At 34.7% G+C, this 15,469-nt stretch overlaps 1 protein-coding gene and 1 long non-coding RNA gene across 2 annotated transcripts in view; both read right to left on the bottom strand.

The window, feature by feature from the left end:
* Positions 1–854, bottom strand: part of LOC112501839 — a 2,341-nt gene extending 1,487 nt beyond the window's left edge. The window contains exon 1 of the long non-coding RNA XR_003067569.1: positions 797–854. This is a non-coding gene — a long non-coding RNA (uncharacterized LOC112501839). The remainder of the gene's footprint in view (positions 1–796) is intronic.
* An 8,255-nt stretch (positions 855–9,109) lies between these two features.
* Positions 9,110–13,140, bottom strand: LOC112501849 (beta-fructofuranosidase, insoluble isoenzyme CWINV3-like). The gene is made up of 7 exons (XM_025105583.1): positions 13,056–13,140; positions 12,889–12,897; positions 11,451–12,304; positions 10,700–10,858; positions 10,352–10,593; positions 9,543–9,633; positions 9,110–9,476 (listed from the first exon to the last, which is right to left on the bottom strand). Exons 1-7 carry the CDS (start codon positions 13,138–13,140, stop codon positions 9,270–9,272), a joined length of 1,647 nt encoding a protein of 548 aa, XP_024961351.1. The 3' UTR covers positions 9,110–9,269.
* Positions 13,141–15,469: the final 2,329 nt, after the last annotated feature.

The raw sequence follows: 15,469 nt of genomic DNA, 5'->3' as shown, positions 1-15,469 counted from the left end.
CAATCCCCAAGATATATGGTTATTTCGGTAAATTATTGAAGTAAATACGTAAAGTATTGTTAAAATACCGATTTCCCACTTATAGGGTCATTTTGGTAACTAAATGAGATAAATAATCAAAATGCGGTCAAAGTTTGCATTTTTAAACCAACTTAATGAAAGTCTCATAAAATTATTATGCAGAAAATTATTTCTGGAAATTCAAGGGACTAAATGCTAAGTTTTTTTTTTTGAAACTTAAATATATAATGTATATAAAGAATAACAGTGCATGATAAATCACCAAAGTTATTCCAGCCTATTGGTTAACACTCGAAGCCTGAAGACAGAGGTCGCGGGTTTGATTCTCGTCCTCGACGCCTTCATTCCAATTTTTAAAAGAGGGTAACCGGACGCGGGTCTTGGGTCTGGTCGACCCGGTCCGTGACCCAGCCCAAGACAACAGGTCGGCCCAGCCCAAAAATCAACTAAAACAGCAGCCATGGCTGCTCGTTTTCGAGCTTTTCGAGCTTCAAAATTGCTCGTTTCTTGATCATTTTTCTTTATTCTTTTTGCGCCAAACTCTTGGTAATATTGTTACCAACCCTTTGACATAAAGAACACGAATTTTCATCAAGAAATGARTTCYATTTACTCATTTAAAGTTTGTTTTTAAAACTAAAACTTAACAACTTAAAAACATAAAAATCGAACAACGAAAACACAAATATGAGACATGAGGCTACTGGGGTTTGATAGATTACTTAAAAACGAAGCTATACACATAAAAATCAAGAGATTTGGTTAAAATTCTCACCCAAAATCGGTGAAAAACCGAGATTTTCGATCCCGAACTTCAAACTCCGATTTCTCTCTCAAAACTCAACTATTTTTCGAGATATTTGAACCAAAACGATCATAAACCGGTGTTCTATATTTATATGCAAGAGTTTTGGCATATTAGTTGACGAAATCGGACCAAATCGCGATTTTTTTGCTGATGGGTCGTTTTCTTAAACAGASTTGTACTGTTGGCAAAACAGGTCCCTCATCTTTGAAAAAGATGACATTTGCTCCCCTGAACTTTCTGACATTTACCACCAACCCCCTGATTTCACTATTTTAATAAGACTTACACTTTTTACCCCTAAATCAACATTTTATTTCAACTTTGGTCATTTCTAATTTTAAGATTTCGATAATTATTCCTTCAACTAATCACCTAAATATTTTAACACTTCAAATAAATTTAATAAATAAAAATTATATATTTAAAGACTCGTATAATATATATATATATATATATATATTATATTTTATATAATTAAAATTTTGGGTTTTACAAAAAATTTTACGTGAAATATGATATGAGATACTAAACTGTTAATTCACAAACTGAAACAACATACGAGTTAAATCATTTTTATTATTTCATGTAAAAGTTTGCAATTACTAAAAAAATGCAAAAAAAATAAATAATGATTTTTGTGCCAAACTAAAAAAAAATAAAAACGTTGGTTTTTTATATAATTTTTTGATTTAAAACTTTATTTCAATTAATATATTTTTGATTTAAAATTTTATTATAGTTAATATAATTCTGATAGCCGTTTGTTGACTATGGATTAGATGTCAAATGTCCAGAATTTCTTTTCAACTTGTCATTTATCTAATAATTAGTTTCAAATTTCAAAAATATCAAGTGTCGTTGTCTTTCAAAGTCATATATTAAATTCAATTGATATTTAAGGTTGGTCTTCACGATTCTTAACATTTTTAGAATCCTCATGATCTATATATATATATATATATATATATGTGTGTGTGTGTGTGTGTGTGTGTGTGTGTGTGGAGGTTCAAACGAGAACATTTCTATTTTACGATAACGCAAGAACATCCTTATTACATCTGATAATACGGGTGAGGGGACCCTGTGATGTGCGAACGACATAATCTACGACTTAACCCGCGCCAAAGGTTATCTACGTCTATGATTTAGCATCACATGTGATGGTATTGATGGATTATAGTATTATATCAACAACACTCTTATCACATGTGATAATACATGTGAGGGGGCTTAGTGGTGTAAGAGAGACTTGTCCCGCAACCAAGATCGCATAAAAAATTGTTTGTGTCTCTAATTTAATATCACATGTGTATATATGTGATGGAATAATAGTATCACATATGATTGTCTATAGTAAAAGGTTGTTCTCGCGTTCTCGTAAAATGAAGATGTTCGCATTCACGTAAAACAAACAATCTGACTGATTCAGATTTTTGACTTCAGACGTAAAAACAAACTCTTACTCTCTTCTCAAATCTACATCATATATATGGATTATTTTTCTTATTGTTTTATACATGAAAAGTAATGAACTTTTGCATATGAATCGTTTTTTGTATATGGTTTCATATATTAAAAAATGATGAATTTTTGTACGTGGATCATTTTTCTATATGAAATTTTCATATATGGATTATTTTTGTATATGCTTTTATATATAAAAATGTAATGAATTTTTTTCATATATGGTTTCAAAATCTTTTGTGAATTTTTTCATATATGGATTATTTTTATATCAGATATGAACAGTGATGAAGAAGATGATTCGGATTTGAAAAAGCAGATGAAGAAGGCGACCTACAAAAGTGTTGAAGAGGATTCAGAAAATTCATATAATAACAATATAACAAAAAAAAAAAAACTAGAAGATTAAAATCATGGTTTATTTGATATTTAAGGAACTAATAACTTTTAAGAAAAAAAACTGACTTTTTGATATTATATGAGATATTTAAGAAAGTTAGGGGCCGTTTACCAAATACTTACCTGGTAAGCGCTTACCAGTAAAATTTAATACTATCTTTGACTTACCGGGTAAGATTTTAGTCAACCAAAACGGTATCTTATGCAACAATTTACCCGGTAAGCGCTTACCATGGTAAGAGTCGTCTCTCTCACTTACTGGGTAAGACTCTTGGTCCTTGTCTCACTCTTACCGGGTAAGATTCTTGGCCCTTACCATATTTATCTGCTAAGCTAGTGTGACTTGGTAAGCGCTTACCCGGGTAAGCGTTTGGTAAACGGCCCCTTACTAAATACTTACCCGGTAAGCGTGGATCAGGTAACTTTCCTCACCTAATGCATATGGCAAGGGCTGAAAATCTTACCTGGTAAGAACGATGACAGAGATAGAGAGTCTTACCCGATAAGCGATGGTGAGGACTCTTACCCGGGTAAGCGTTTACCGGGTAAATTGTTGCATACGATACCGTTCTAATATACTACAATCTTATCTAGTAAAATAGATTATAGTGTTAACTTTTACAAGTAAGCGCTTACCGGATAAGTATTTGGATAAACGACCCGCTTTTTTATTTTAACAAAATAACAAACCTGAAGCGAAACCAGGTTCTTTGACCATCAAAAGTCTAAACACAGACTTTGGTACACACCATCATTCCTTTTTGTTTTGCATAAACCTCGCAGCAAAAAATATACTTCCAAAAATGGTGTACAACATGTTTTAATTTTAACTGATCACTCTTCTCCTCTACTGATTACTAAACTCTAAACTGCATACACATCAGGTCATTCCAATACGTACTCGACTCCCAAATTACCGAAAAACGATTGTATGTCGTTCGGATCAAATTTACCGCCATCAATGTACTTTTGCTTACCAAATATGGGGAAATACGTTGATCGAAACAAGTCTACCACAAGCGGGAATTGTAAAGTAACAAAAACCACAATTGGCAGGCAAGCTAATCCGCCTATTGGAGCCAACATCCATTCTCTTTGATCACAAAACACAAGGAACAACGTTGCACCAAAGGCTACCATCATTGCAGTTGTAGAGAGAAACAACGTGCACAGACCAACAATCAACCGCCGTGGTAAACTGACAAGAAAATCTTGCTCGGAGAAACGTGCGGTGAGGATTGATAAGAAAACTAATAGTGCGGTAGCTGATGCAAATAGCGAGATTGCATCAGATACTGCAAAGATGGTGAAGGCAATTTTTTTCTTAAACAAGGGAGTACCCGTTTCTTGGTTGCTTCCACCTGGTACCGTAATTGCTGCTGCAAATACGATTGTGGTAATTAGTGCAGCAGTTATGTTGCATGATTCCGCTGTGGTTTTCATCCATTTTTCTCCTTCCTTCACCAAATATTTGTGTTCCCTTGTAAACAACATTTCTGGTGTCTCTTTAAAGATGTTCTCTTTCGTAAGGTACGTAGGGAAGACGAGCTTCTCTACTTCCTGTAATTTCAACAAGTTCAACTTTATGCAACTAATCAAACTAAACTAGCTCAGTATATCCCACCCGAAGGTGGGGTCTAGGGGACGAGATGTATACAATCCTCACCACTACCTTTAAAGGGTAGAGCGGTTGTTTCTGTTTTGGTACTTTGATTATATGACCTTCTGTCAAGATTTTCTTAAACCCATAACCTCTTGACATGTTTGAGAATGTCACTGTTTAGTACAAGGTGGTCACTTCAATACACAAAAATCCCTAAAAACCCGTCAAAAAGCCATGGATTTAAAAAGCACCTAGTGAGGAGGTCATTTAGCTAAATAATTCGTTTCTGTGAGGTCCCCGGCTTGTGAGAAGTGTGTGAAGTACAACTTTATGCAATTGGAGAGCAAAAAACATGACGAATTTTAACTAGTTTGGGACATACCTCACGCCATTGTAGCTCTCGTTGTAGTTGCAGTGCTGCACCTGTAGTGCGGCTAAGTATACGTGAAGGTGCCAATCTCCCGGCCAAGTGTAAAAGATTGTTCTTAGAAGCATCTATAATTGTTCTATAAAAGTCTTTACGCTCAACTATGTGATAGATAAGGTTGTACACTTTTTCTGAACGGTTTAGAACTGCTAATTGAATAATGTTATGCCCGTTTTGATTCTTACAGTCGATTGCTTTGGGTGATCGAAATAGAATCTCATCAACAACCTCGTAAGCACCTTGACATGCAGCCTCAAGAATTGGTCTACTGTAAGATGGATGATGAGTACCAGAGAAGCTCAGCTTGTCGATTTGATCACATACCGAGTTTAAAATCTCTTTAGCTTCTTTATATTCCTTTTTTTTCTTCTCTATTCGCTTAATAGGCCCCACTGCAATTTAGGCAATTAAGTTTTAGAACACTGAACAATAAAAAGTTGGTTCATATTATCTCTATAACCTCTTACCTACGGTTGCTAAAACCTTCCACAGGAGGAAATACAGCATAAAGAAGGGGGAATAAAGCACTAAAATGAGGAGACGAAACAATTGATATATTGGATAAAACGCAGCTGCAGGAACTGCACAAGAAACAGAAAGTTTATATGATACAATTCAAACTAGTTTCAAGTACATAGACTAATCTTCGAGTTGCATTTCTGGTTATTAGCAGCTCACCAAGTAAAATCATGACCATTTCAGGCAACAACCAGCTGTAATACTTGTTTTTAGAGCTTCTCAATGCCCATAAGATGTCTTTGGCCTTTGTGTACAAAAAATCCATCGAATAAAACAGCAAAGAACTTCTCCTGGCTATTTTTCGACAGAAATTGCTGAAAKCTACAAGATATACAGGCTGTATCACCATCAATGGAGGAATACGTGCTTCTAAATGTATAGTCAGACTTAGTAGTAATAAAATTTCTCCGTTTTAGAAAGGATATAAAAAGATTAGTGACATACACAGATAGATAAAGAATTTCTCAAAGTCAAGCATACTTGGAAAGGTTTTAGCAATAGCCAGCAACACGTTATCATCTATCGTAGCCAATTCAGGATATATGTTAACCAATGTTGATGCTAAATCTGCAAGATTATGAGAAACTCTGTGAATCTTTAGATTATTTATTTTCTTTATTTAGTGATATACCAACTACTCACCATATTGTTTCGTGAAAATGGCAGTAACAAGAAGATTGATACCAGTTCGGGCACCAGAACCAGGATAAAGGCCTAAAGGAAGAGGTTGCTGCTTGGCTTGAGTGGCTTCCAACAAATATACAAATGTATTAAGTTGCATATTGTAATAAGCACTGAGCAATGGTACATATGCTTTATGGTCCGATATTCCCAACAGTTCCTTCCTTTTCTTAACCAAGAGTTCTGCAGCATATTTGTTGCCAACAATTGCAGCAATGTGAAGGGCTGTGTGACCATTTGAATTTTTCTTTTCGATTCCTCTCTCATCGTTAATGAAGTTCATCAACTTTTCAACAAAATCATTCTGGCCTATTCCAACCGCTAAGTGAAGCATTGTGTTACCATCATTGCTGATTGCCCTGGTGGCTGCATCCTTATCGTTTTTCAGTATTGCTTCTGCTTCCCACCAAAGTGATTCCACAGTAGCTTTCCGCAACTTTTTGTTGCGTTTGGTGTTGCCTTTGTTTTCCGTTTCTATTTCTGATACTGTTACTATTTCTGTTTCAGCTCTAACTTCATGCAAAGGTGAAGGTAAAGCTGAAGCTGAATCTGAATCTGCATCTTATTTTGAAATTTCAATTCAGTTGTAGTTTCTACTATAGGAAATCAAATAGGTGGTTATTGTAGCTTAATGAACGGAGATGTACCTTGTAGAGAGCTTAAATCAGGATCATAGATTGATTTTAGTTTCCTCCAAACAGCTCTTGCAGATTCAAGATCAATAACAGTGGTGAGTACATCTTCGCTAAGTGAACCAAAAATCCAACCTTTAAGAAGGCTGTCATATTGTTCCTTGATCTCCTTTGTCATAGCACCCGGACTATCAAAATCGGTATCAACGATCCCACGCATTTTATGACTCTCCATGAGGCAAAGCATCTGTGCCTTCCAGATAAGGTACTTGTGGTCGCCAGAAAGCTTCACGGAAACAAAGTTGGAGACATTAACATTTGATGCGTACAGGTACTTCAAGTCTTCTATATGTGCAGAAACATCAAGCGCATTAGATAAATCCGCCATCTCCACATCCTTGTATCATCGATCATCATATTTGGTGATAATTAACATACATATAAGCATGTATGTTGGATATTATATATGAACGTATTTCTGGAAGTGAACAGAAGTCTTTGACGGTGTTAGTCTCATGTAGAGAAATCATGCAAAATATGATGTCTATAAAACAGCAATGTCAGAAGAAAATTACTTATATATATATGTATGTATGTGTGTGTAAAATTAGGTGTATATATATACATTCATATACAGATATACAGACAAAAGAGAAAGGAGGATGAGATACGTTTATAATCAAAGGAGAAATAGCCATGGCTGCAACTGCAACCAACAGTAGCATCCCCATAATGCAGAGATTTTTCAAATCTAAGCCATTATTCATCATTTTAAAAGGTAAAACGCGAAATCACTTGCAGATCGATGAATTAAAAGCATAATGGATTGCTGAATAAGCAATCAACCTTGATAAATTATTGTTTAATCTCACAAATCCCAAATTAATTGAGAACAAAAATACGAAATGCAGATGAAGATAGATTTGGAAATATCCAGACGTGGAAATTGTGTAAAATCTAGAAAGTTAAGAATAAAATAGGAGGCTCGATCTGTAAACAATCAAACAAAGAGGATGAAACCGCCATGGCTGCAAACTTACCGATTGCGATGGGAGAGAAATTCACATAACCATCCGGGTCGCCCCTCCATGATGCGGATAATCTCAAGTTTGGTCGAATCCACTCAGATTCGTCATTACAGCTCCTAAAAATCATCAAATCTTCATCATTGAGAGACAGAAAATTGAAGGTTGGAGATTAATCCAGGGATTGTGTATGTAATTATGTAATTCCCTCCTAAAATCTGTAACCTCCATGCTAGGTTCATCGACTGAAAACCAACTGATTGGGTATGATTTCTTTATAAAATCCAAAATGATATTTTTCAAGTAAAAATATTTAATTATTAACCAAATATTTATGACTATTTCATATAATATATAATAAATATTAGATTATATTTAATTACATGACTTTGAAAGTGAAGGGGTTGTTTGTCTTACACTTAATAGAACATCTTAATAGTTCTATTAAGAGGCAATATTTAAATTGTTAAGGGTTGAATCTTGTTTGGCAAAAAAAAAGTTTGCCTCTTATTAATTCTAAAACCCTTTGAATGATTTTGTATCATGGATTTTCTTTCACCATTAAAAGCCCTAATTTCATTATACACAATTACAAAAATTATATTTCATTTTGCACTACATCATGATAGCCTCTTAATCATTCTGATCACTTAATCATTCTGCACCAAATCATTCAGCAATTACTAAACGACCCTAAGTTTTATTAGCTTGAAATACAATATTACAAAAATGAGCATTAGAGAATAAAAGAACTAAAATACTAAAATAAAGAAAAATGATAAAACCAGCCTTATTAGCATTATTAGGAGAAACTTCAGAGATAAAAAGGTTGAGAATGTGAGAAATAATAATTCATATGTGAATTATGGTAAAAAGAAATATGGTTTACATATGCATCTTCACTTATGAATAACTAGTAAAAAAAAGGAATTACATAAATATAGGTTCACATATGTATCTTCAAACAAATTTTTTTTGAATAAAAAATCTTTTATCAATAATTCACATATGAATCATTCGTCATCACCTTCTCAACCTTTTTGATTTTCTCGTTCGTACCTCCCTTTTATTTTCTAATATACCCCATCTAACTCACGATGTGGCAAAACGCAGAAAAAAGCATCGAGAGTTTGCTTACAAGAAAAGCAAAAGCGAGAAATCGGGTGGGACTTGGTGAAAAAGTCTTGGAAGTTGCATGTCTTGATAAAGGATATGCCTTTGATGTTCTCCGGCTGATACGCAATTCGATTTTCACTCACCATTCAATGAAAACGTTGCTCAGATTTTGATTACAGAACAAATACATCACTGTCTCAAAATACTTCCCGGTCAGAAAATGATTTCAAACAACAATATTTATTGTTGTTGTTCTACAATAAAGTACGATTGTCAGACCCCCCCCCCCCCAAAACTTGAATTTCTAGCTCCGTCCCTGCCCATTCAGCAAGTAACCAATGCAACCAAACAATCTATTTGGTTATAAAATCCGTAGCACAGTATTCAGCTTTAGTTGAAACAGAGCGAAACAACATATTATTGGTGTTACGTGTGAATAAATAGTTTGAAACGATAGATAATACCATTTTATTCTTTCGTTATAAATAGTCCGAACAACAACAGGTACCACGTTCAATATATGTAACCTTCTTGAATGGATCCTTCGCACAGATGAAGCATCTCCTTCAGATTATCAATTTGTGTCGCTTATAGTTTCGTCAACGTTAATTAGAGCTTTCTTCACACTCCAAGCACTCAACTCGGAGATCACCACACTTTCTGTTCCGTCATTAAACGCAAATAGTCGGGCTTCGTTTCCAATGGCCAGTGTTGGGTAAACCCTGGCTGTAATGCAGGTCTTTCCTCCACCTCCAAAGCTTTCAACGATCGAATGATCTATCTGTAATCCCACACGACATAAGACCACTAGTTCAACTCAGTGAAAAAAAGAAGTAGGTTTACCCACCAAGGTTCTCAGTGAAATCTCATCTTGTTGAGGATCTACGTCTACAAATGCTCCATACGAAGTTTTCTCGATCTCATTTTTTGTAGAAGACCTGGGATATGTAGGTTTTTTTAACACATTAATTAGTTCGTTAGATTTCGAATACATTGGATATACTTGAGTTGGAGAAAACCGATTGGCAATGACATTACCAGAGTATTCATATCACCACAACAAAATCGGGTTTATAGGACACTCCCAATTTCTAAGCATCCTAATAGACCTCTTTATAAGACTTCGTTTATAGAACCAAAAAAATAAAGCGTTCTATCTAAAGGCATTGTAATAAGTTTATATGACGTTTTTTGAAGTTGTAATAAGTTTTTTAGGACACCTTTAATATAAAGCGTCTCATTAGCAACTTTATAGAACATTATTTGAAAATTTGTCCTATAAAAACAAATGTCCTATAAAAAATTGAGTTTATAAGACACTTTCTCAAAAGTATCCTATAAAGTTGCTAATGTGGAACTTTGTATTAAAAATGTCCTAAAAAACTTGTTAAGACGCCTAAAAGTGTCATATAAACTTACTACAAAACCTTTAGATAGGATGCTTTATATTTTGGTCATATAAATTAAGTCCTATAAAACGGTCTATTGAGACGCTTAGATATTGGGGGTGTCCTATAAACCCATTTTTGTTGTAATGGTACCCTTTGATCTGCCAAAAGGTCAGTGGTTCAAACCTCACCAAAGGTAGGGAGGGGGTATGAGTCTATTTTCTATATTTGTCGTATATGAATATTATATAGTTCAAAAAAAACTGACCGGCTTTGATCACTGCACATTAGTACAACGTATCCTCCGTTCTTTTGGAAAACCCTAAAGAAGATTGCAGTTTGTTCGGTTAAGTCGTGGGAAGCCAAAGCTAAGAGTCCAAATGGTCCGATTTTGCCTTTGTTTGATGCATCCTTTTCGCTGCAGATAAGTCGCGGATCGTCAATCCAACTCGGGTCCAGTTCTTCAGCCTCTTCTAAATTACTTAGTTTGAACGAAATCGTCACATCGGCCTTTCAAACAAGCAATATCGATCGATATGTTAATGCAAAAGAAGCTAATTGAAATGGGCTTGATCAAGTAAAGCTTAATCAAGACTTCAAGGATTACAAATTAAACCTGAGAAGCAGTTATGCCCAGAATTTCGTGTAATGATCCACCTTCAAGTTTCTTATTACGAAAACAAACTTCGTTCTCGTGTAACATTTTGATTTCCTCGATAGGCCATTGTACGAGCTGCTTCTGGTTTTGATCGAGCCAAAGGCTCCTCGGAAACGACTACATGTGATAAGCAAATTCATGATCTCAATCATAAAAACGTTATGACAAAATTAGGTTTATAGGACGTCACAAAAATTTAAGTATCCCAATAGACCGTTTTACAAAACTTAGGGGTTGTTTACCAAACGCTTACTCGGGTAAGTGAACACCAAGTCATTTACCTATACCGGATGAATATGGTAAAGTTCAAGAATTTTACCCGGTAAGAGCGAGACAAAGACCAAGAATCTTACCCGGTAAGTGATGGCGATGACTCTTACCACGGTAAACGCTTACCGGGTAAATTGTTGCATACGATACCGTTTTAGTGGACTAATATCTTATCCGGTAAGTAAAATGATAATGTTAAATTTACTGATAAGCGTTTACCAGGTAAGTGTTTGGTAAACGGCCCCTTAGTTTTATCTTCTATGGTAAGAGTCGTCGCTCTCACTTACCGGATAAGACTCTTGGTCCTTGTCTCGCTCTTATCAGGTAAGATTCTTGGTCTTTACCCATCTTCATCCGGTGAGGTATTGTGACTTGGTAAGAGCTTACATGGGTAAGCGTTTGATAAACGGCCTCTAAGTGAAACTTAATCTTGGATTACCTGAAGTCCGGACCATCCTTTAGCGATAACATCTGCTTCAGAATCACACTCGTTCACCCAAGCAATCAATATCCTTCGGTTTTTGATCGGGTCGAAAAACGACTTTGAACCATAGTACTTCCCGTGATCGAACCTTGGAGTAGTAAGCGTTAATTCATTCTGAGGAGCGTAGTTATCTTTCTCGTAACTGTAATTCCCGATCATGTAGTAGTCTTTCCCATCCATCAATCCCAACTTCAACACATGTTTTACGCTCGAGTTCAGGACAGATGCATCGACCCCCTCCTTGCTATCAACCGACACCGGAAAGAAATCAGGACATTCCCATATCCCAATGCCTGCAACCTTATAAAACGACGAATCGGATTTTGTCCAACTAATAAAGTCCTCAGATCGGTACAGAAATGCGATTCCGTCCTTATCTTTCCGGCTTCCCACAATTATTCTCCATTTCCCATCTTCAGAGACCCAAGCTGTGGTTGGGTCTCTAAAATCACCCGGTTGAATCCCGTCAGGAACTTCTATGACAGGATTGCCGGTGTACTTGATCCATTCTCTAAGATAGGGATCGGATAAGTCCTTTGGGAAGGCCAAGTTCTGGACTTGCCGTTTTTCAGAGTCAACTCCCGTGTACATCATAACAGGCTTGTTTCCGGGGAGGATCGTAACAGAACCGGAGTAGCAACTGTTGATGTCGAAGGGTTCGGTGGGTGCCATCGCGTGGTCTACAGGGATCCAATTTATTAAGTCATGTGATACTGAATGTCCCCAATGCATTTGATCGAAAGTAAAGATTGGACCATAAGGGTTGTATTGATAGAAGAGGTGGTATACTCCATTGAAGCACATTGGTCCTGCACGATGCATTTCGATATACCATCTTAGCCGTAATCAAGAAATATATACAATCCAACAACTACGGACTCTAACAGTTGCTGAATGGTTTGGTGCAGAATGATTAAGTTGTCAGAATGATTAAGTGGTTAGAATAATTAAGAGGCTCTCATGATAAAGTGCAAAAAGAAATATAATTGTTTGGTAATTGTTTACAACGAAATTATGGCGCTTAATGGTTAAGGGAGACCCATGATACAAAATCATTCAGAAGGTTTTAGAACCATTAAAAGATAGACTTTTTTTTGCCAAACAAGATTCACCTCTTAACCATTCAGAGACTGTCTCTTAATGAAACCATTAAGAGTTAAACAAACAACCCCTTATTGTTTTTGAAAACTAAAAAACTTGAAAATTTCTCGACATCAACAAAAAACCTTAAAAATCACTCGAACGTGGAATTATGCTAAAAACACAGGGTACAACTTTATGGACCTTTGATCTGTTTAAAAGGTACACTTGTTCGACAAAAAATTTGGATTCACCAACTATCTGTAAACTAAAGAAACAAGAACTGAAAAAGTAGGTTGCGAGAATGACTAACCATTAGGATCTGCACCCATTCGATCAATCCACAAATCATCATATGCCCACGTTCATCGTCACATATCAATGAAACCACAGACGATATATTTATATATATAGGAACAAGTATAAGAGGAAGAATTAATTACGATGAAATATACGTCAAACTTAAGAAGAAAAACTGACCGTTCATCCAGTTTTTGGGAGGCTGGAAGTGGAACGCCGTCCGATAAAGTTGCTTTGACGAGAAAGCAAGATCAGAATCTGTCATAGTACTGGTAGCACTTATTCTTTTGGTCAACAATATATCTTATCCCCGTTTATATGAATTTTGATCGATCAACTCCTCATTATTCAACTTCTATAAAAAGCAATTTTTTATAACATGAAAGCGATCCAAACATAAATTAATAAGGCATTGTTAATTTAGTTGGCACGACTAGCATTTTTTAGATACTATAAGTATACATATGAATCAGCTTGATGTATAATTTAACTGTAAATTATAACTTTAATTTAGGGGTAGATTTTGTACGGTACCAAAAAAAAATTCTTCAATACAGTGTAGCGATCACTTATAATTGGTACTTAAAATCTTATATCATATACCAATCAATTGTATTTTGTACTAACTTAATTGGTAGCAAGTTCTTCGGTTCGTACTGGTTTTGTACTAACTTTAAGTTACATATATGAAAATTGTCATTTTGTTCAAATTTAAGTGACGTTTTGAGTTTTCGTTAACATATATGATATTTAAGGGGTTTTAATTGCAAGAACAAATTTTGCAAATATTCAAAATTTCAAATTTCTAACAACTTAGGGGTTGTTTGTTTACCTTTTAGTAGTTCCATTAAGAGGCAACCTATGAATCGTTAAGAGGTGAATCTTGTTTGGCAAAAAAAGGTTTGGCTCTTAATGGTTATAAAATCTTCTGAATGATTTTGTATCTTAGATCTTTCTTAACCATTCAGCACCCTAATTCCATTTTAAACAATTGTTGAACAATCTATTTCATTTTGCACTATATCATAAGAGTTTCTTAATCATTCTGCACCAAACCATTCAGCAACTGTTAAACAACCCATTAGTTAAAGTTTAATGTTTAATATTCAATCTATAAATAAATACAAAAACCAATAAATAATTAAATTAGTAAGTATTATGGTACTATCATACTTCCAAATTTCAATATCGTGTACCACCCAAACTTGCATATTGGACATTGTAATTCCAACCGAGTGTAATGGTACTCGTACCAACTAATATGATATTGATTTAATTGGTATGATTGGTTTTGTTTGATACAAAATTACCACCGGTAACCACAAGGGTGGTGCTTGATTGGTTTGAGTTTGGCTCCAAAAGTCAAAAGTACCAAGAGGTCCTAGGTTCAAATACAAGGAGGAATAAAAATCCTTTTGTGGCCACGAATGTTCAAATGCGATGACTCCAGACCATCTGCAAAGCAGGTGGTCACCCTGGGATCAATCAACTCACATAACGAATTGTATATTCAGGTTAATAATAAAAACCAACAATGGAATTATTTAAATTAATTCTTTTATGAGTCTAAAAGTGGATCAATCGTGGCATGAGATTTTCAAAAATCTCATACGTTATATTTTTTTTTATTTGGTTGATTAATATATATTTGAAAACTAATATATGTTTCCAAAAACTCTTATCTTCAAACACTTTAAATAAAGGCAAAATAGAATTATCTTAAAATTTAAAAATTTAAAAACAAAATTAAATGTGTTTATGATATAATATAAATAATTTATTTTATTATAAAAAATATAAATAAATTGGTTTAAGCAATGACACCATCCACGTTTATAGAACATTTAGGTGCCGTTTATCAAACGTTTACCCGAGTAAGCATTTATCAAGTCATTTTATTTTACCGAATAAATATGGTAAGGACTAAAAATCTTACCCGTAAAAGCAAAAGCAAGAATTGAGAGTCTTACCCGGTAAGTGACGACGATGACTCTTACCATGGTTAGCGCATACCGGGATAAATTGTTGCATACGATGCATTTTAGTGAATAAAATCTATCCGATAAGTAAGCGATAGTGTTAAATTTTACCGATAAGTGCTTACCGGGTAAGTGTTTAGGTAAACGGCCCCTTAAGCTTGTAATTTTTTATAATGACCATTATTTGTGAATCCCAGTAAGACGTCGATTAAGTTCAATAACCTTGGATAAAGAAAACCACAAGGGTGGTGTCTAATTGGTTTGAGCTTGGACTCCAAATGTCAAAAATGTCGTGAGGTCCCAAGTTCAAATCCGATGAGGAATAAAAATCTCTTTTTGACGATGGAGGTTCAAATGCGATGACTCCGCATTATCCGCCAAACAGATGGTTGTTCTGAGATTAGTCGGCTCACATAACGAGTTGGATATCCAAATTAATCAAAAAAAGAAAAAACCAATTCTGATTAATACTAAAAAGCAAAAGTTTTAGATCAAAATTGATACATTATGCATCAAAAATTTAAAAGAAATGATATATTGTTTTAAAAATGAAAAAGGGAAAAAAAATCATAATTTTAATAAAAAATGATAGTTATTTAATTTTAGCATAATTTT

Source organism: Cynara cardunculus, unplaced genomic scaffold (assembly GCF_001531365.2).
Source record: "Cynara cardunculus var. scolymus isolate 2C unplaced genomic scaffold, CcrdV1 Un_Scaffold_634, whole genome shotgun sequence".
In the NCBI taxonomy this organism is placed as follows: Eukaryota; Viridiplantae; Streptophyta; class Magnoliopsida; order Asterales; family Asteraceae; genus Cynara; species Cynara cardunculus.
Note: the sequence above shows the minus strand (reverse complement) of the source record. Positions and strands in the feature narration are given on the sequence as shown.